Consider the following 18,772-nt stretch of genomic DNA (forward strand, 5'->3'; position numbering starts at 1 on the left):
AGTGGAGAGCTGAGGAATGAGATGAGGGGCTGAAGACTGGGATGGACTAGAAGAGGCTACCCATAGAGAGAGTTCCAGGAGGGAGAAGGAGGCGCAGCGAGAGAAGGAAAGGCAGCTAGGCTGCAGGTGCTGGAGAGAGAGGGGAGGACGGATCAAGCAGGGGCTCAGGGAGAGGGTGGAAAGGGGTCCAGTGTGGACAAAGATGTGGGTGCTGGTTGGCTTCCACGATGTGCCTCTCGCACGGGCTCTGTCACTCACTCAGCAGCCAACTTCTGTCCCAGGATAGTGACGAGGACCAAGGGCCCTGCTGCACGCTTGGACAGGATGAACTTGCCCCACATTTTGTAGAATCTGTAAAAGCCCCGGGTTCTCTCAAAATGTCACAGTGGTAGCCTGGAGACCCTGGACTCCCCCAGCTCCTCCTTCAGCATTCACCCTCCTCCAGGAGGCTCCCCATTATTGGCCTGGAGGGTGCCCTTCCCATAACCCCGCAAAGTTCAGGATACACCAGGCACTGTGAGTCACAATAAAATCTGACTTTATTGATGTACATCATGTTTACTGTCCTGGACAGGTGGTAAGTTCAGGAAAATGGCCCCTGACCTGTCAAAACCTGTACTTCAAGAGACACTCAGCAAGATGATGGCGACAGTGATGATGATGATGACGATGATGCGTGCATGTGTGTGTGTGCGCATGTGTGTGTGTGTTTGGGTATCCACATATGCTGCTCCTCCTCCCTCGCTCACCTCAGACCCACTCACTCAGTCCTCTCTTGGGCATCTCTTCCCCTGATTCCCTCCACCAAAAATTTCTCTAACTCCTCCCTCTGTCCAAAACGTCCTCATCTTTCAAGGCCTGGCTCAAAGGCCACCTCCATCTCCTCTAAGAAACTTTGCTGACTACTCCACCTTCTCCATGAGTCTCTGCCTTTTGTTTCCTAACACCTTCTGTCACTGGTTAACCTGTTCTCCAGCAGCTTGTGCATTTCATCTCTGTCCCCAGATCAGAGTCTGATCCACCTGTCAGTTCTATAGTATGCCCAGCACAGGGCTGGAAACACAGCCTAGCTGGTCGGGTGTGTGTGTGTGTGTGTGTGTGTGTGTGTGTGTGTGTAAGAATCTTGAGCCCAGAGAGTGTGTCTGACCTGGGCTTCTAGACACCTCCCTTCCCCAGTCTGGGTGCCGAGTGTCCAGAGTCTCAGTGGATAGAGGAGGGGCCTGCCCTGGCCAGTGCAGTCCCACACACCCTCCGGCTAGGACTCAAAGCGGCTTCGGAGCTGCCTGAACTTGGACTTGTTGTACTTAGTGATGAGGTCCAGTTTGCTGTGGCCCAGGGTCATCCGTTTCTCATCCTTCACCAGGTCATTGTTACCACCATTGAGATGGCCACCCTTGGGACCCCCAAGGAGGCCAGGCTCAGGTCCCTGCCTGGCCCCCTGCAACTGATGATACTTGGTGATGAGGTCCAGCTTGCTGTGGCCCAGGGTTAGCCGTTTCTCATCCCCAGACCCCACCCCAGCTGTGCAAGCAGGGCTTGGTATCGGGAGACCACTGGGCCCAGGCCCCTCACCCCGGAATGGGCCGAACTTTGTGATGAGGTCCAGCTGGCTGTGCCCCAGGGTCTGCCGTCGCTCATCTGGATTCTGTCTGGCAGGTCTGGCTGAGGAGCTGGCTTCAAAGGGCACTCTGGAGCCCTGGGCCTTGGGGTACTGCACCAGGAGGTCCAACTGGCTATGGCTATGGTTTAGGGACAGCCTTCTGTCCTCCAGGGCCCGATCACCAGGTCTAAGGGAACCTGCCTCAGGCGCACCCCCAGTACCCAGGGCTCTGGGCAGGAGATCCAGCTGGCTGTCTGCCTGGCTTGGCGATAACCTCCTGTCCTCTGGGGCCTGCTCTCCAGGCCGAAGGGGGCCTGAGTTGGGGGTAACCCCAGAGTGATGGTCTCCCACTTCTCGGGCTCTGGGGAAGGGGACAAGGAGATCCAGCTGGCCACAGCTCTGACTCGGAGATGCTTTCTTCTCCTTCTCCTCCACTGTCTCCAGGGCTGTGCCAGGTACCCATCGACCCCGCAGGGGGATAGGGTCTTGGCTTCCTGGGAGCCCGTTCTCTGGGAACCGGGACAGAGCTGGGACACCCCGATGGAATTGGAGGAGGGGCCGGGAGCGAGGAAGCACAGGTGACCCCACTGCCAAGGTCAAGGGGCTGGTACTATTATGGTTGAGGGCAGGAGAGGATTGGGACCATGGGTATGCACCTAGTTTGCCCAGGTTGGCCCTATAAAGCCCAGGAGGGGAGCCATGGTTAGGGTCTGACAGCTGGCGATGCAGGGAGGGCTGGCCACTGGCCTCACGGCAGGCGGGGCCGGGGGATGAGGACCCCATACCCGTGTCACTACAACCACCACCTCCTGGTAGAGCGAGGTAAGAGGAGCGGCCCATAAGTGGTGACCGCTTGATGCTGCCGAGGCTGCTGCTGGAGGGCGGGGAGGATGTGGGGCTTGGGATGCCAGGCCCAAAGGCCAGGGCCACAGGGGGAGGACGCAGTGCCCGGGGAGACAGCAGGTCCTCACTGCCGCAGAAGCCCTCCACAGGCTGTGACTCGGCGTACAGACAGCGGAACTCCCGGTCAAAGTCTTCCACGATGCGGCCCCTCAGCTGCAATACCATGCTAGTGTGGGCCTGGCTGCAAAGCCAGGTGAAGCTGGGGGCAGAGGTACAGGGGGGTCAGGAGGCAAAGTACAGGACCCTGGGAGTCGGCAGGAGTCACAGCCAGGGACACATACCAGGTCCAGCATGCTGGACCTAAACCCCACCACCGTGAGGGCTCACAGCAAAGGGGCAGAGCTTCGACTCCAGAGTCTGTGCTTGCCCTAGCCCTGCTTAGTGGGCCTGGGCACACAGCTGTCCTCAGAGCTCCAACTTCCCCACCTGTAAAATGGACGTGGGGGAGGTTCCCTGAAGTTGCTCCAGTTCAATGTGCAATAGTCATTTTCTTTTTCTTTCTTTCTTTCTTTCTTTCTTTCTTTCTTTCTTTCTTTCTTTCTTTCTTTCTTCTCTCTCTCTCTGTCTACCTCTCTTTCTTTTCTTTTCTTTTTTTTTTTTTTTTTGAGACAGAGTTTCCCTCTGTCTCCAGGCTGGAGTGCAGTGGCATGATCTCAGCTCACTGCAAACTCTGCCTCCAGGTTCAAGTGATTCTCCTGCCTCAGCCTGCCAAGTAGCTGGGACTGCAGGAGTGCACCACCACGCCCAGCTAATTTTTGTATTTTTAGTTGAGAGGGTTTCACCATGTTGGCCAGGATGGTCTTGATCTCTTCACCTCGTGATCCGCCTGCCTCGGCCTCTCAAAGTGCTGGGATTACAGGCATGAGCCACCACACTCGGCCAATAGTCACTTTCTATCCAAGGGTATTAAAGTGATCATTCCCCTAGAGTGAACTCCTCCGGGGCTGACTTGCCCCACACCCTCCCCTGGCCCAGCACGATGCCTGGCACATGACAGTTGCTCAGTCTGGGTCCCAAGGGGTGGGCGAGTGGAGGGGAGCCCACAGCTGCCAGCCCGTGGTGCAGCCCCAGGCCCCTCTCGTCTGCTCACCTGTAGCTGCCCACCACCACCTGCTCACAGTCGATGAGGACGAACTTCTCCAGGGCTTGCCCAGTGAAGCGACGGCCAGCCTTGCTGCAGTATGTGTCCCCACACGTGCTCCGCACACGCATGTTCTGGGCGAAGGGAGGCTGGGGTGAGCTTGAGAGAGTGAGGCTCAAGCCATGTCTCTGCTCCATGGGGTCTCTAACCCCAGACAGCTAAGGGAACCCACCCCCACTCCCCCAGTGCTGATGGCCACCCACTGGCTCCTCCACCCTCCCTGACTCCCCGCCCTCACCCCCAGTTACTGCCCTTGGTCCTCACTTACCGGCAGGTGCCCCCCATTGAGGTCCATCTTGTAGCACATCTCCAGGAAGTGCCTCAGGTGCTCCTGGGCCAGGAGCAGGTACACAGGGACACCACGCCGGCTGGAGGCCTCCATGAGGTCACACAGAAGCTCCATGTCGGTGAATATGTCCATCACCATGGCAATCACCTGGGTGGGGAGAAATGCATGAAAGCTCAGCGCTGCCCAGGGCACTGCCCACATCCAGCCAGGCTTGGGGTAGGAAACTTTGCCCCCGAAAAAGAGCACAGGACTGCGGCCGGGCGTTGTGGCTCAAGCCTGTAATCCCAGCACTTTGGGAGGCCGAGGCGGGTGGATCACGAGGTCGAGAGATCGAGACCATCCTGGTCAACATGGTGAAACCCCGTCTACTAAAAATACAAAAAAATTAGCTGGTCGTGGTGGCACGTGCCTGTAATCCTAGCTACTCAGGAGGCTGAGGCAGGAGAATTGCCTGAACCCAGGAGGTGGAGGTTGCGGTGAGCCGAGATCGCGCCATTGCACTCCAGCCTGGGTAACAAGAGCAACACTCCGTCTCAAAAAAAAAAAAAAAAAAAAAAAAAAGAGCTGAAAATCAGGAGGCCAGAGCCTTCAAGAGCAAGTGAACCCGAAGGGCTCTTAGCAGTGACCTAGCCCGCGGCTTCTTAACTTGGGCACAGGGACATTTGACTGTCTTCTTTTTTTAAAAAAGTCAGTGTCTGTCTTGCTCTGCTACCCAGGCTGGAGTGCAGTGGTGTGATCATAGCTCACTGCCGCCTAGAACTCCCAGGCTCAAGCAATCCTCCCAACTCAGCCTCTCAAGTATCTGGTATTACAGGCATGTTCCATTATGCCTGACCTTTTTTTTTTTTTTTTTTAAGACAGAGTCTCACTCTGTTGCCCAGGCTGGAGTGCAGTGGTGCAATCTTGGCTCACTGCAACCTCTGCATTCCAGGTTCAAGTGATTCTCGTGCCTCAGCCTCCTGAGTAGCTGGAATTACAGGCATCCACCACCATGCCCAGCTGATTTTTTGTGTTTTTAGTAGAGATGGGGTTTCTACTATGTTGGCCAGGCTGGTCTCAAACTCCTGACCTTAGGTGATCTGCCCACCTCAGCCTCCCAAAGTGCTAGAATTACAGTCAAATCAAATTACAGTGCTAGAATTTGGCTGTCTTGAACCCCTAGCTGTTTGAAAGCATTTCTGTGAATCTGTCCATGCACCGAATATTATCTGTCATCAGATTCTCAAAGATGACTGTGGGCTGGGTGTGGTGGCTCACTCCTGTAGCCCCAACACTGTGGGAGGCTGAGGCGGGTGAATCACCTGAGGTCAGGAGTTCAAGACCAGCCTGACCAACATGGAGAAACCCTATCTCTACTAAAAATACATAAAATTATCTACGCATGCCTGTAATCCCAGCTACTCAGGAGGCTGAGGCAGGGGAATCGCTTGAACGTGAGAGGCAGAGGTTGCAGTAAGCCGAGATTCCGCCATTGCACTCCAGCCTGGGCAACAAGAGCAAAACTCCATCTCAAAAAAAACAAAAGCAAAAACGAAGATGACTGTGGATTGGCTGTTAGTCCAACGCCCCCTCTGCACTGAGCCCCAGATGGGACAGCAGTGAGGCAGTGAGCAGCAGAACCCAGATTCCGATTCCCAGGCAAGCTCCTTGCACTCCCCCCACAAACTCCAGCCCAGGGACTGTCTGAGGCTCCCTTCTTCAGGGTCAGAGCTACAGGCCACTTACTGGGGTCTTCACTGCCCTTCCCTAACCCTGCCTCAGTTTCCCTGTGAAGCCACAGAGGTCTGTTGTCCCTTACACTGCAGACCCCTTTACTTGCACCCACGCTGAATGGATCCAAGTTTTCTGCTCAGTTGAGGGCTCGGCTGGGCCTTGTGCTTCCATTCCATATAAAGGGCTGCCTCAAAGAGCACCCTGAAGCCCTCCTGGCACCTCCAAGCCCCCAGCTGGCCTTTCTTCCCATGGCATATATCTGCTGTGAGAATCTCCTCTCCCAGGCAGAGTGGAGAGGCAGGAGGTACAGAGCACAGCACTCCAGCTCTGGAGCCAGACAGAACTGAGGTCAAACCTGGACTCTACCACTTCCTAGAGATACAGCTTTGGGTGAGTTGCTTCACCTCTGGAAGCCTCAACTTCCTCATGTTAAATGGACATAATGATAGCCATGTCTCAGAGTTACGGGGAACTAAATGTGAAAATGCTCAAGACATAACAGAGCTCTATAAACACTAGGCTGCAGGGAAATGCAGCATTTCCCAAGGTTACTAGGAGTTGTGACAGCCCAGTGCTTGAGCCTGGCTCCCGGCCCAGCATAGAGGGGTCTAAATCGGGGCTGAGGAGGCAGGGCACTGGGGGATGCCCTAGTTCACAGCACAGGCCCGACCAGGAGTGGGGGAACAAGGACGGGCAGGAAAGATCAAAGAGGCAGGGGTGAGGACAACAACAGCAACAGCCTCACTAATAACCCCATTCCCGATGCCAATCAGGCCTGGCCCTGCCCTGCCTGGGGCACAAGCAGGCTTGTCAGGGAGACTCTGGAAGTACCAGTGGGATCCCAGCATCCTGGCTTCCCATCTCTGCAGCAGGAGCCTAACCCTACCTCCAACCCTTCCGGGCGTCATCCTGTCCATTCCCTTGTCTCCTGAGCTGGAGGCCAGGGCTCCAGAAGTGAAGCTGTACTTGTGTGTGGCCAGAGCCTTCCTGGGTGCTGACCACCCTACCTGCCCTCCCAGTTCTCTTTCTCCTGAGCTCCTGTTCCCCATTACTGAGCCCAGCAGCTCCTCTCCTCCTTCTTCCTTGGTTCCAAAACCCAGCCCTCAGAGCCATGAAGAAGAGGCCCACACGCCAGCCCCCTTCCTGCTTCAGGCCCAGCTGCAGATGTGGTACAGGAGGGCACGTAGCAACTGGGGACCCGAGCCAGCAAGGAGGGCTGCGACTGCTCCCCAAGGCCCGAGTTGGAGACCTCTGTCTCCCTGAGCCCTGAGCTCTATGTCACCATCTGGACCTCCCTGGGCAAGTCCCAAGCCCATCTCTGGGTTCAGTTTCTTCTTCTATAAGTTAAGGAGGTGGCTCAGATGTTCCCCAAGGCTGGAATTCTTAGTGTAGGAACCATAAAACTTTCTGGGAATCTGATAAGGGAGTGGACCATCTTCCAAGGTAAAGATGCAGCGGGACTCCTCCCTCCAACCTGCACCATTTCACGTGCATTTCAGGAGAGCTGTGGAGTCCCTGACGCCCATGCCCTGTTCTATGCTCATCCATACTACTCCTGGGTACCAAGCACTTGCCCAGGTAAATATGGGGTGCCCCCTTCTAGGAGCTTGCGATCTAACAGTGCCAGAGGTACTGGTTCTCATTCTGCCCCTAAGTCACTGCGTGGCCTTGGGCTGGTCCCTTCCCCTCTTTGGGCCTCAGTTTCCTCCTCTGTAAGATGAGCGATGAAGAAATGAGGCCCTTACCGTGCGGGCCTGGCTGAAGAGGAAGCGCAGCAGGTCCTTGATGTTCTTGGCCTTGTCCCTCTGAAAGTGAACCACGGCCTGGGTGGGGCTGAAGCCCGTGGCCTGTGGCACCTCCGGCCAGCCTAGGTCCAGATCCGGGGGATCTATATCAGAGGCCATGGGGAAGTAAGTGCCTGAGGTGACTTCGGAGAGCAGGCTGAGACGGTCTGGCCCCGAGGCCTCCTGTCCCTGCGCCTCGCTGAGCTCAGGGCCCCCGTGCACGTGGCTGGTCATGTAGTCCACATCCAGGGCGCTCAGGAAGGGCAGCTCACGCTCCTCGGAGATGACCTGCAGGTAGGCAGCCTCACCCCTCTCCAGGAGGGCGTCAGCCGCCAGCCGGGCTGCCTCGCTGTGCTTCAGCACCAGTGGTGAGCTCTCCCGCCACCACGGCCTCTTCAGCTCCTCCACCCGGCCCCGCAGGGTCCCCGCCATGCCCTGGGCTCCCAGGCCCCCTGGCACTGAGCCTCCAAACATGCCTGCCCTGCGGCTGCCTCACCCACTGGCAGGCCCCATGGCCTGCATGCTGGGCTGGCTGCAGCAGGAAGAAGAGAGCAGCAGAACCGCCTCCTGCCTGCCCGCCCGCTCACTCCGTGTGTGGCAGGGCCCCCAAACTGTTGCCACCCTAAGTCAGAGCCGCGCTCCGCCCCATTGCCCCTGGCCTCTGGAACCTGTCAGGTCAGCCCCACCTGTCTGCCTGTGTTGGGACTCGCCTGCCCAGGAAGCGGCAGTGCCAGGCCCTCCATGCACACTCCTGCCTCCCTCTCTCTTCCTTCCCCAGCAATGCCTCCCCGTCCCCACCAGGCTCCTTAGCAAGTCTCCAAACATTGACTTCCTGAGACCCACAGAGGTTGAATTATAGCCGAGAGGGGCCCAGGTGTGCTCAGGAACACGCACACGAACACACATGCACACACGCATACACACTCCAGGGGGCTGAGCGACTCAAGACACCCAGGAGAAGACGAGAACACACAAGCAGGTATGCAGACGGACACACTGACAACTGTCTCACAGGCAGAGACTGCGGGCTGACACAGGCAGACCATGGATTTTCATCAAATCCACTTGCATAAACTCACCCAGATGCTGATTTAGAGACCGGCTATGACCATAAATCACCCAAATGCTGATTTAGAGACCATCCACTTACCATGGTGTATAGCACGTGCCTTGTCTCACGTGCGCAAGGCCCTAAATGAGAGCTGAACGAGCATCACATGGAATGTCCAAGGACATCACACCTATCTGTCCCGCAGCCAGCCCTCTTTTTGCTCCTATAATCGTCCTGCTACTCTCCACCATCTTAACTGTGGTGCTCACAGCCCCCAGCTCTCTCCCACTCCCACTTGGAACTGTCCTGCAGGAACCTTGGCTCTCACCCTGACCCCAGGGATGGTGAGAGGTGATAAATTGCAGATCGGTGGGCTCCACCCGCCTGGAGATTCTCATCCAGAAGGTCTCCGTGGCTTCTGGAACTTTTTTTTTTTTTTTTTTTAGACAGAGTTTTGCTCTGTTGCCCAGCCTGGAGTGCAGTGGCATGATTCTTGACTCACTGCACCGGCTCCCGGGTTCAAGCAATTCTCCTGCCTCTGCCTCCCAAGTAACTGGACTACAGGCACATACCACCACACCCGGCTAAATTTTGTATTTTTAGTAGAGACAGGGTTTCACCATGTTGGTCAGGCTGGTCTTGACTTCTGACCTCAGGTGATCTACCCACCTTGGCCTCCCAAAGTGCTGGGATTACCAGGAGTAAGCCACTGAGCCCGGCATCTTTTTCTTTTTGAGATAGGGTCTTGCTCTGTCACCCAGGCTGGAGTGCAGTATGCAACCACAGCTCACTACAGCTGTGCCTCAGTTTCTCTGGACTCAAGCGATCCTCCTACCTCAGCCTCCTAAGTAGCTAGGATTATGTGGGCTACCATGCTTGGCTAATATTTACATTTTTGGTAGAGGTGGAATCTCACTATGTTGTCCAGGCTGGTCTTGAACTCCTGGACTCAAATGATCCTCCTGTCTCAGCCTCCCAAAGTGCTGAGATTACAGGTGTGAGCTACCACATCTGACCATTTTTCTTTTTTAATTGAGACAGGATCTTGCTCTGTCACCCAGGCTAGAGAGAGCAGTGGTGTGATCATAGCTCACTGTAACCTAGAATTCCTGGGTTTTTAAACAAGTGCCTTATAAGCAAGTGCTCAGTGTACTGTGGGCAGTGGACTAAGGCCCACCCGAGACACACTGTTCCGGATGGCTGTGCTTGCAACGCCCTTGACTCCAGGGTGTTCTTGGCCTGGTGGCAGCCAGACCCCAGCCTTCCTCCCCTCCTCCAAGGCTATGAAAATGGTTGAAAGCTTATTTCAGAAACTGCAAGGCCAGGAGGCAAACAGGGCAGGCAGATTTCTGACCCCTGCCCCAGCAAAGACCAAAGTCCCAGAGCATGTACTGTGTGTCCTTGGGAGGACGGTGAGCAGCTTTGCTCTGGGGAAGAGGGTGAGCAGGTGGCAGCTGCAGCTGGGGAGCCAGGCTAGGCAGAAGTGGTCACCACCTTTCTACAGAGGTATGAGGTCCAGCGAGGACAGCGGGAGTGCTGGAGACCTAAAGCCATGTCTTGCAACCCTGTTTAGCACTAAGCATACTTGGTTCATCTGGTCTGCGATCATGTCCAGAACACAGGGTCTTCTGTGTCCAAAGAACTTTACACATGCATAGTGGGAGGGAAGTTGGTGGGATTTAGAGGCTCCTCAAGTTGAGCCGAGCCCTAGGACCAAAGATAAACAGGACTTGGGCTGTGTCTTTGAGGACCCTACAAGTGAAGGGCCTGGGGAGGTGTCGGGGGCTACAGGTCAGGAGTTATGGCCCACGCCATCCTATCCCAGGTGCAGGAGCACCGGGCACATGAAGGAGGCCCTTCCCTGGGGGTGAGGAGGCTGCAAGAGGGGTAGGAGGTTGAGTAAACAAAGCCAGATCGTGTGAGGGTAATGAACTGCGGGGGCAGCTGAGGTGGCAGGGCCCTCATTAGGGCCTTATCTCCAGATTTGTTTGAAGAGGAGGACCAACCAGGGCCTTATCTAGGTGGGAGAAGTGCTCCCAGGAGGGAGGGAGGCCTGTTTGCATGTTGCTGAGTTAGTTGTGTTTATCCCGCAGTGAGTGTGTATACATCTATTTCAGCTACATGTCTTTGGCTTTGTATCTTTTAATTGCGGTAAAATACACATAAAATTTGCCTTTAAAAAATAATTAGTGGCCCGGGCATGGTGGCTCATGCCTGTAATCCTTGCACTTTGGGAGGCCGAGATGGGCAGATCACCTGAGGTCGAGGGTTCGAGACCAGCCTGGCCAACATGGTGAAACCTTGTCTCTATGAAACATACAAAGATTAACCAGGCATGGTGGTGAGTGCCTGTAATCCTAGCTACCAGGCGACTGAGACAAGAGAATCACTTGAACCCAGGAGGCAGAGGTTGCAGTGAGCTGAGATTGCACCATTGCATTCCAGCCTGGGTGACAGAGCAAGGCTCCATCTCAGAAATAATAATAATAAAAATGAACTAGAGATGGGGTCTCTATTGCTCAGGTTACTCTCAAACTCCTGGCCTCAAGTGATGCTCTTCCCTCCACCTCCCAAAGTCTTGAAATTACAGGTGTGAGCCACTGCACCAAGCCAAAATCTGCTATTGTAACCTTTTTTTTTTTTTTTTTAAGACAAAGTCTGGCTCTGTTGCCCAGCCTGGGTTGCTTCCCTTCGGCTATTGTAAATAAGGCACAGGTGTACAAATTTGGCTCTGTATTTGTATATACCTCTTCCGACGCCCAAGTTTGTATTAGATTCCATTTTTGTACCTAAGAAACCACTGAATATTGTCAATTTCATAAGGTTTGACTAAATATATATAGGTGTACCTATGCATAATCGTACCTGTGCCTGTGTGTGCACATCCAGCCTGTGATGTTTGTGTCCCTGTGTGGCATAGCAGTGTGCGTGGACCTGTGTGTGCATGTGTGTCTGGGCAGTGGGATAGTTCTTGAGTCAGACTCTGTGTTGCAGTGCTGGGGCTGCGTACAGGGAGCGCAACAGAGAGGGACAGGGGCAGGAAGACTTAGTTGAAGGGCAAAGGGTTCCAGTGGATCCCTGACATCTGATAATACGTTTGTGCAAATCAAATACAATCCCCCAGGGCTGTGGGACCAGCTGCCCCTCCCTAGGCAGCCCCTCCCTGTGAGCTGAGTTTGTCAAGGGCAATGGGAGGGCAGACAGGTGGCTCCTGGCCTTGGGGCTGAGCCTAGAGGTGGTGGCCCAGGGTGAAGGGAGCTGTCCAGACAGACCCAAGCCCTGCCCCTGGCTGCGGTGTCTCAGGTGCAGGCCCTTAATGACTGTTATTAAGAGGAAGGAAACTGTTTTCCTGTAGGAGGTGTGCCAGGCGCCTGCCTGGCATCACTCAGCTGTCCTGGGGGCCACTTAGCCTTGTCTGCTGTCTCTCACAAGCCAAGTGGCATCTGGGCCAGTGATGTCGTGTGGGTGTGGGAAGCAGAGGCTGGGCTGCAGCCCTCCAGGTGCAGGCGGCTCTGAGACATACCTTTCCTCTGGCGCCCCAGGTCAGAAGGGACAGGGTTCCCGCAGAGTAGCAGCTGGGACTGGTAGGGGAGCCAGAATGCGCCCAGATCCCTTGAATCAAGGTGAAGTGACCTAAGAGCCAAGGATGCAAAGGGACACGTGCTGAGGAGTCCCTGAGGCTGGCTTGAGCTGGGTGGCAAAGGGTGAGAAAGATGTCAGCTGCAGAGTGGCACACGTGCCCAAGGAAGGCAGGTGGGGGCCGTGGTGCAGAGGACAATGTGAACAGGAAGGCTGGAGCTGCACTAGGACGAGCTCGAGGGCCTTCTAAGGTGCTGGTTTCTTACCTAGGAATGATGGTGCAGAGGCTGGGAAGACTCCAGAGCAGTATCCTAGGATAACGTAGAAACAGCTCCAATGGGGAGAATGAGCCAAAGCACCAACCCCACAAGCCACCCGGGTGGGTTGAACCCAGTGTGGTTCACTGTTCACTGAGTGTGACAGAGGTCTTAGGAGGTCGCCGTTCCGAGCTCTTATCTCATCCTGACATCCCAAGGGCTGGGGACACAGCACTGAGCTGTTTGTGCTACTGGACTGAGTCAGACCCCCTGGCAGGAACACAGGCTCTGCCACTTAATGGGGGAACTGAACAATCACAACTTCTCTGAGTCACGGTGGCTGACTGTAGAGTGGGATCCACGCCACCTCCTTTACAGGGTCATCGTGAGGAATATACAGGCTCAGCTACTCCAAGTGTCTGGCTGAGGGTGGCTGTGGTCGCTCAGTACATGCTGAAGTCCAGAGCTTTCCTGGCTGTGAAAGGACAGGGGCTCCGTGAGGGCTTGACCACCCACAAGCCACCAGGGGAGGCTTCCTGGTCACTCTCCCGCCCCTTCTAGATGAAAGGCTGGCACCAAGGCCAACATGGCCCCAGCCGGGTCAGTGGGGTGTGGCTGGTCACCGCTGCCTCTGAGATCTGGCCTCTTGTCCCACCCCCACTCACGTGAGTCAGGGTGTCCATCTGTCTGTCTCCTGTGTTTGATTTCCCCATTTGTTCCGAACTTGGGAGGGAAGAAAGAGGTACATCTGCTGACCCCTGGAGCCCCGTTATGGAGGCATCCTCCGCTTCCCAACCGCCCCCCGCCCATCGCATCCTCCCAGTATGGATTTAGTGCCCACCTTCAGCCAGCACTGGGAACCCAAAGATGAGTAAGAGTTTGTCTCTGCCTGGAGGAGCTCACAGTTCAATGGGGAAGCCAGACTCATAATTATAAACCACAGATTAGGCTGAGGTATAAACCAAGCACCTCGGGCTTAGAGCTCAGACGCATCGAGGAACCCCAGAGGAACCCACGGCCCCACCTCCCCGCTTCAAGCAAAGCACAGCGCAGTGGCAGGCCCTCTTCCAAGTGGGAGGCAAACGCTGTTCCTGGCCACAAGGAGAGAAAAAAGGAAGTGCACCAGCCCAGGCCCGTGGGTGCTGGTTCCTGACTGAAACCTGCAGTGAGGCCTTGCAGGGCCTCAGCCTCCCCCGTCCACCGCGCTGGCTGGGTGGGAGGTCTCTAGGCGCGTCTGGCGTTATCGCTGGAGTCCATCACTTGTTGATGCCATGGGTCGGTGCTTGGAGCTCCCTTCCTGGAAATTCCCCAGCCAGCGTCTCCGGGATCTTTTCTCCTTATTCTCCCCTCCACACGGAAGAGGGGAGCCTGTGGCCTGGTCAGGGTCTGGGTCCTAGGCTCACCAACGTCACTCCAGGGAAGTCCCCTTATAGCCACGGAGAACCTGATGGGAGAGCGGGGAGCGTAGGGGCCAGGGGTCTGAGGCCTGGCCTCCCCCTCCCTAAGGCCAAGCCCAGTGGGTAGGGTGGGCGAGCAATGGTGGGTGCAGTGGGCAGACTAGAAGTGGGAAGGAACCAGGGCAATAGGTACAGGAGGGCTGCTCCTAGGGAAGAGTTCAAATACCCCTACCAGCTCTACTTCGCTCCCACTCCGCCCCTATGACTGATCAACTCCAGATGACCAGCTGGCACGAGCTCTCCTTTCCCCATCAGCCCTCTCCTTAGAAACTCCTTGTCTCCCTGTCTGTCCTCCCAATTGCTGGTCTCAGGAAATGGTTCCCTTCCCCACCTCCAAAGCCAGGCACTTGTTCTCAAGACCAGGCTTCCGTCTCCAGAGGGGTCTCATGAGAGTCCTAACACTCATGGCAAGTTTCTTGCTTCACTAAGTGCTTAGCTGCTCATCAGAGTCCTCCCAGCCCCAAGTACATCTTAGGCGCGTTCTGCAAACCCCCTCATTCCATCCCCTCCTGCCTCCTCCCAGTTTCCCTCCATTTCTTCTCAGCATGCTGCTCTGAGTCTCCTCCTTCTAGAAGCTCTCCTCTGGCTCCACAGTCTACCTTCTGCACCGCTGCCTGCTCTTCCGGCCACCTCTTGTGAATGCTCCTTGTACTCCCAACCCAGTTTTGGGGCTGCCCTCACCTCTGGAAGCTCATTCAACTTTAGGATTTTTTTTTTTTTTTTTTTTTTTTTTTTGAGATGGAGTTTTGCTCTTGTTGGCCAGGCTGGAGTGCAATGGTGCAATCTCAGCTCTCCGCAACCTCTGCCTCCTGGGTTCAAGCGATTCTCCTTCCTCAGCCTCCCAAATAGCCGAGATTACAGGCATGCACCACCATGCCAGCTAATTTTGTATTTTTAGTAGATACGGGGTTTCTCCATGTTGGTCAGGTTGGTCTCAAATCCTGACCTCAGGTGATCCACCCACCTCAGCCTCCCGAAGTGTTGGGATTACAGGCGTGAGCCACTGCATCCAGTCCAACTTCAGAATTTCTATACCCAAGACAAGGCCAACATCCTTCGTCCCTGGGGTCCGTCCTGAGGTTCCCCCCCCGAGGTCCTTACTGCCCCATGCCCTTGCCCTCCCTGAAGCATCTGTAGCATTTGAAGTCCATCTGCCACCAGATAAACTCCCCAATACAACGAAGGTGCACCAATGGCAATGGAGTGGAGCCCAGAAAAGACTGCCCAGCTTTGCTGCAGGGTCACCTTGCCCAGCGAGCGCTTTCTTCTTGGTGCACTTATTTCCCTGGTGCATGGTGGGGGCAGCAATCCCTGCCCTGCCTAGCTCATAGGGTGCTGTAATTTCCACTTGAAAAAACACAACACGGAAAGAAAAAATAAAAGTAAAAGAAAAGAAAAGAAAAAACACAACACAAAGAGGATTCTTCTTTTCCAAAGAGGATTCTTCTTCTGCCAGACATCGCCATCCCTGGGCCCCAGAGAGCTCCCTGACTGCACTGTCTTCAGGCTCCACGTGGCCTCAAGTCCTGGTGAGATTTTTTTTTTCCGGGAAATGTCTGGGGTTCCAGTTTACCTTTGAGTTCCATCTATCATCTCCAGCATTTCAAGCCTGGATGGCTAGACTCCCCTCCTGACAGAGCCAATCCATCCTGGTACTGCTGTCTCTCCACTGCCATCACGCCCGTCTTTACCCAGAATTCGCACAGTGGCTCCCTGCTGCCTGGCAGCTGATGTGTTATCTGTGCTACCCCCACTCATGGTCCCACCTGATCTCTGCAACCCTTCCTTCCCTTAGCAGCCGACTCAACAGCTGTTGCAGTCTGAAGAGCTTCCTGTTCTGTGCCTTCACCTGGGCAGCTCCTCACTTCCTGTGTCCCAGCCTCCCTAAGCCTCACGCTTCATGTCCCGAAGCAGTGGACTGGGTAAGAGCCACCTAAGTCTCCATGCAGGGTATGTCTGGGTGTTTCTCTCTTGGAACATAAGCTTAAGAATCCTCACCTGCAAAGTGGTGAGTGAGGTGACAAGTGAAAATACCAAGCAAGCCTGGCACAGAGGGAAAACAAAAAATGCTAGCTGAAGTGCGACCTGGGCTTCAGCTTCAGTTTAAGATTCACCCCATCTCATTGTAGAGATGAGGTGAATTTCTTCTTCTTTTCTCATCAGAAGAAATCTCGATGATTTGTTATTATTTTCTTTTTCTTTTTTTTCCCTGAGACTGAGCCTTGCTCTGTCACCAGGCTGGAGTGCAGTGGCAAAATATTGGCTCACCGCAACCTCTGACTCCCTGGTTAAAGCGATTCTCCTGCCTCAGCCTCCCGAGTAGTTGGGATTACAGGCATGCACCAACCTGCCCGGCTAATTTTTGAATTTTTAGTAGAGATGGGGTTTCACCATGTTGGCCAGGATGGTCTTATCTCCTGACCTTGTGATCTGCCTGCCTCGGCCTCCCAAAGTGCTGAGATTGCAGGTGTGAGCCACCACGCCCAGCTGACTTATTATTTTCAAATTTTTAGGTAAAACAGAAATCTCAGGTGTACTGTTCACTACACTGTTCAGTGTTTCTCATTTGAAAACCTCTATAACAATCTTCTCTGAAAAGTAAAGATGTGTTTCTTCTGATGAGAAAGTGCACTTCCTTTTATGTGACAATGGGAACTCTATAACCTTAGGACTTTCCATTTTCCACCTTTGATCAGCAAGCTCTCAGCAAGGTCTGATACTCAACTGCAAATCTCCTGGCTGACCTGGGGGAGGGAGGCAGTGAGACATGGGGACAAAGCAGGGGCCGCGGGGTCTGCTGTGGGCTGCAGCACTCTTGGCCCCTTCTCACCCTCGATCACTTTCTCTCTAGGCCCCTTTAAGCCTTAGTCCCTTCACTTGTGTCAAAGGGATAATAAAAATGGTAATACCTGTTTTACCTGATTGTTGTGAGACAATGCATTTACAGTATTTCATAAAATTTTTCCAAAGTCATATGAAAGTTGCTCATTAGCAGTCCAGGTTTTCTAACGTAATTATTTTTCCCTCTCTTCCCTCCGAAGACTTGCCTATGATCTTTCAACTTTGTTTTAAGGCTTTTTGCTTTGTTTTTTTCTGAGACAGGATCTCCCTCTGTTGCCTAGGCTGGAGTGCAGTGACGCAATCTCAGCTCACTGCAACCCCCACCTCCCGGGCTCGGGTGATCCTCCCATCTCAGCCTCCTGAGTAGCTGGGACTACAGGCTCATGTCACTACACTCTGCTGGTTTTTGTAGAGACAGGGTCTCACTATACTGCTGAGGCTGGTCTCGAACTCCTGGACTCAAACAATCCGCCCACTTCAGCCTCCCAAAGTGCTGGGATTACAGGCATGAGCCATTTCGCCCAGCCCCAGCCTACAGTTTTATTATAAACAGTGTCTCCTAATTTGCTGTGATCTTTTCTGGAAGAACACAGAGTACAAATATTAATAAATGACAAAATCATTCCTACAGAGCAGTCTCCTTGAAGGCAAAAAATTGTGTCCTTCACTTGTTTTTACAATAATGATTTACATTATTAAAACATTTAGCTGCTGGGCGCGGTGGCTCACGCCTGTAATCCCAGCACTTTGGGAGGCCAAGGCGGGTGGATCACGAGGTCAAGAGATCGAGACCATCCTGGTCAACATGGTGAAACCCCGTCTCTACTAAAAATACAAAAATTAGCTGGGCATGGTGACGCACGCCTGTAATCCCAGCTACTCAGGAGGCTGAGGCAGGAGAATTGCCTGAACCCAGGAGGTGGAGGTTGCGGTGAGCCGAGATCGCGCCATTGCACTCCAGACTGGGTAACAAGAGCGAAAGCGAAACTCCGTCTCAAAAAAAAAATTTAGCTATGGAAAGAACTTTCAATTTTGGTTCCTATGCTCAGACCAAAGGAAGTACTTAATATTAGGTTGTTAAAATAAGTGGAACTGTATGGGTCACACTGAGAATGGTCCAGAAAGGGGCTTTTTGGTTGGGGTGGTACTGATAACGACTGGTGATTTAGTCACACATTCATTCTTTCATTTATCCAATTCGGCTGAGCACTGGAAAAGCAACGGTGACCAACACACACACAGTGTCCACTCCATGCCGAGGCAGCTCACAGCACAGAGTGGGAGGTGGGTAAGTAAAAAAATCATTGCAACATGGTAAATGCCACCAGGTAAGGTAAGGGCCAGGTGCAATGGCTCATGTCTATAATCCCAGCACTTTGGGAGGCCAAGGTGGGAGAATCAACATAGTGAGAAACTGTATCTACAAAAATAAAAATAAAAAGGTAAGTGCTACCTGAGTAGAGAACCGTGTGGGGAGCTTCACAGATAGTATGCCTGTACCTGGGGGTGCGGGGGGGGAGGAGGGGGGATAGGAGAGGGAGGGACAAAGGTTCTAGGTAGAAGACACTTACATGGGTCTCTCCAGGTAACCCCAAGAGGTTCAGTGCACTCAGAGAAGAAATGGGTAGACTCACAAAAACAGGACTGGAGGCAGGGGCCAAACCAAGAATCCTATAGCCTCCCAGGAACCTGGAATTGATCTTGAAGGGGTCGGGGACTGGCACAGTCAGGTGCTGACGGCAAAGAAGTGAGGGCTCACCAACATCAGACATGATAGATCCAATCTGGCTCTTTCAAAGGCAGCTCCACACTGCAAGTTGCTGTGTTTGACGATGACAAGAGTCCTGTGTAGACAGGACTCACCTCTCTAGGCAGAGGCCATCAGCTGCTGGGGGGTTCATCCAGGGCCTGCAGGAACACTGGCGGACTGGGATGCTAAGAAGAGAGTCAGGTTCTGGATCAGGGCTGGACCAAATGACCTTTCAAGTTCCTTCCAAATCTAAGGTTCCAGGGTTCTAAAGCAAGCCCGGTAGCTGAACTGGTGCCACGGGCTGGGATCTGTGGCTGGGGAGCTGCCCTGGGCAGCAAATGGGTTAACGCTCAAATAACTTTTATATATGAATTAATGTGTAGAGCTGGGAGCCAAAATCTGTTCCA

The 18,772-nt window shown here is 54.0% G+C and overlaps 1 protein-coding gene across 3 annotated transcripts; it reads right to left on the reverse strand.

Annotated features, from left to right (window-relative positions):
- Nucleotides 1–521: 521 nt before the first annotated feature.
- FAM83C (family with sequence similarity 83 member C) lies at nucleotides 522–18,701 on the reverse strand. 3 transcript variants are annotated; one of them, XM_074406429.1, is made up of 6 exons: nucleotides 12,327–12,456; nucleotides 12,005–12,114; nucleotides 7,392–7,534; nucleotides 3,913–4,080; nucleotides 3,594–3,718; nucleotides 522–2,702 (listed from the first exon to the last, which is right to left on the reverse strand). In XM_074406429.1, the coding sequence occupies exons 4-6, from the start codon at nucleotides 4,069–4,071 to the stop codon at nucleotides 1,256–1,258; spliced, it is 1,731 nt and encodes a 576-aa protein (XP_074262530.1). In that variant the 5' UTR covers nucleotides 4,072–4,080; nucleotides 7,392–7,534; nucleotides 12,005–12,114; nucleotides 12,327–12,456; the 3' UTR covers nucleotides 522–1,255. The 3 variants fall into 3 exon arrangements, with proteins under 3 accessions (XP_074262530.1, XP_074262529.1, XP_003932077.2); XM_074406428.1 differs by having other exon boundaries at nucleotides 7,392–12,114; nucleotides 12,327–18,701; XM_003932028.4 differs by having other exon boundaries at nucleotides 7,392–18,701.
- Between the last annotated feature and the right edge of the window lie 71 nt (nucleotides 18,702–18,772).

The sequence above is a fragment of the Saimiri boliviensis genome, chromosome 9 (assembly GCF_048565385.1).
Source record: "Saimiri boliviensis isolate mSaiBol1 chromosome 9, mSaiBol1.pri, whole genome shotgun sequence".
Lineage (NCBI taxonomy): Eukaryota > Metazoa > Chordata > Mammalia > Primates > Cebidae > Saimiri > Saimiri boliviensis.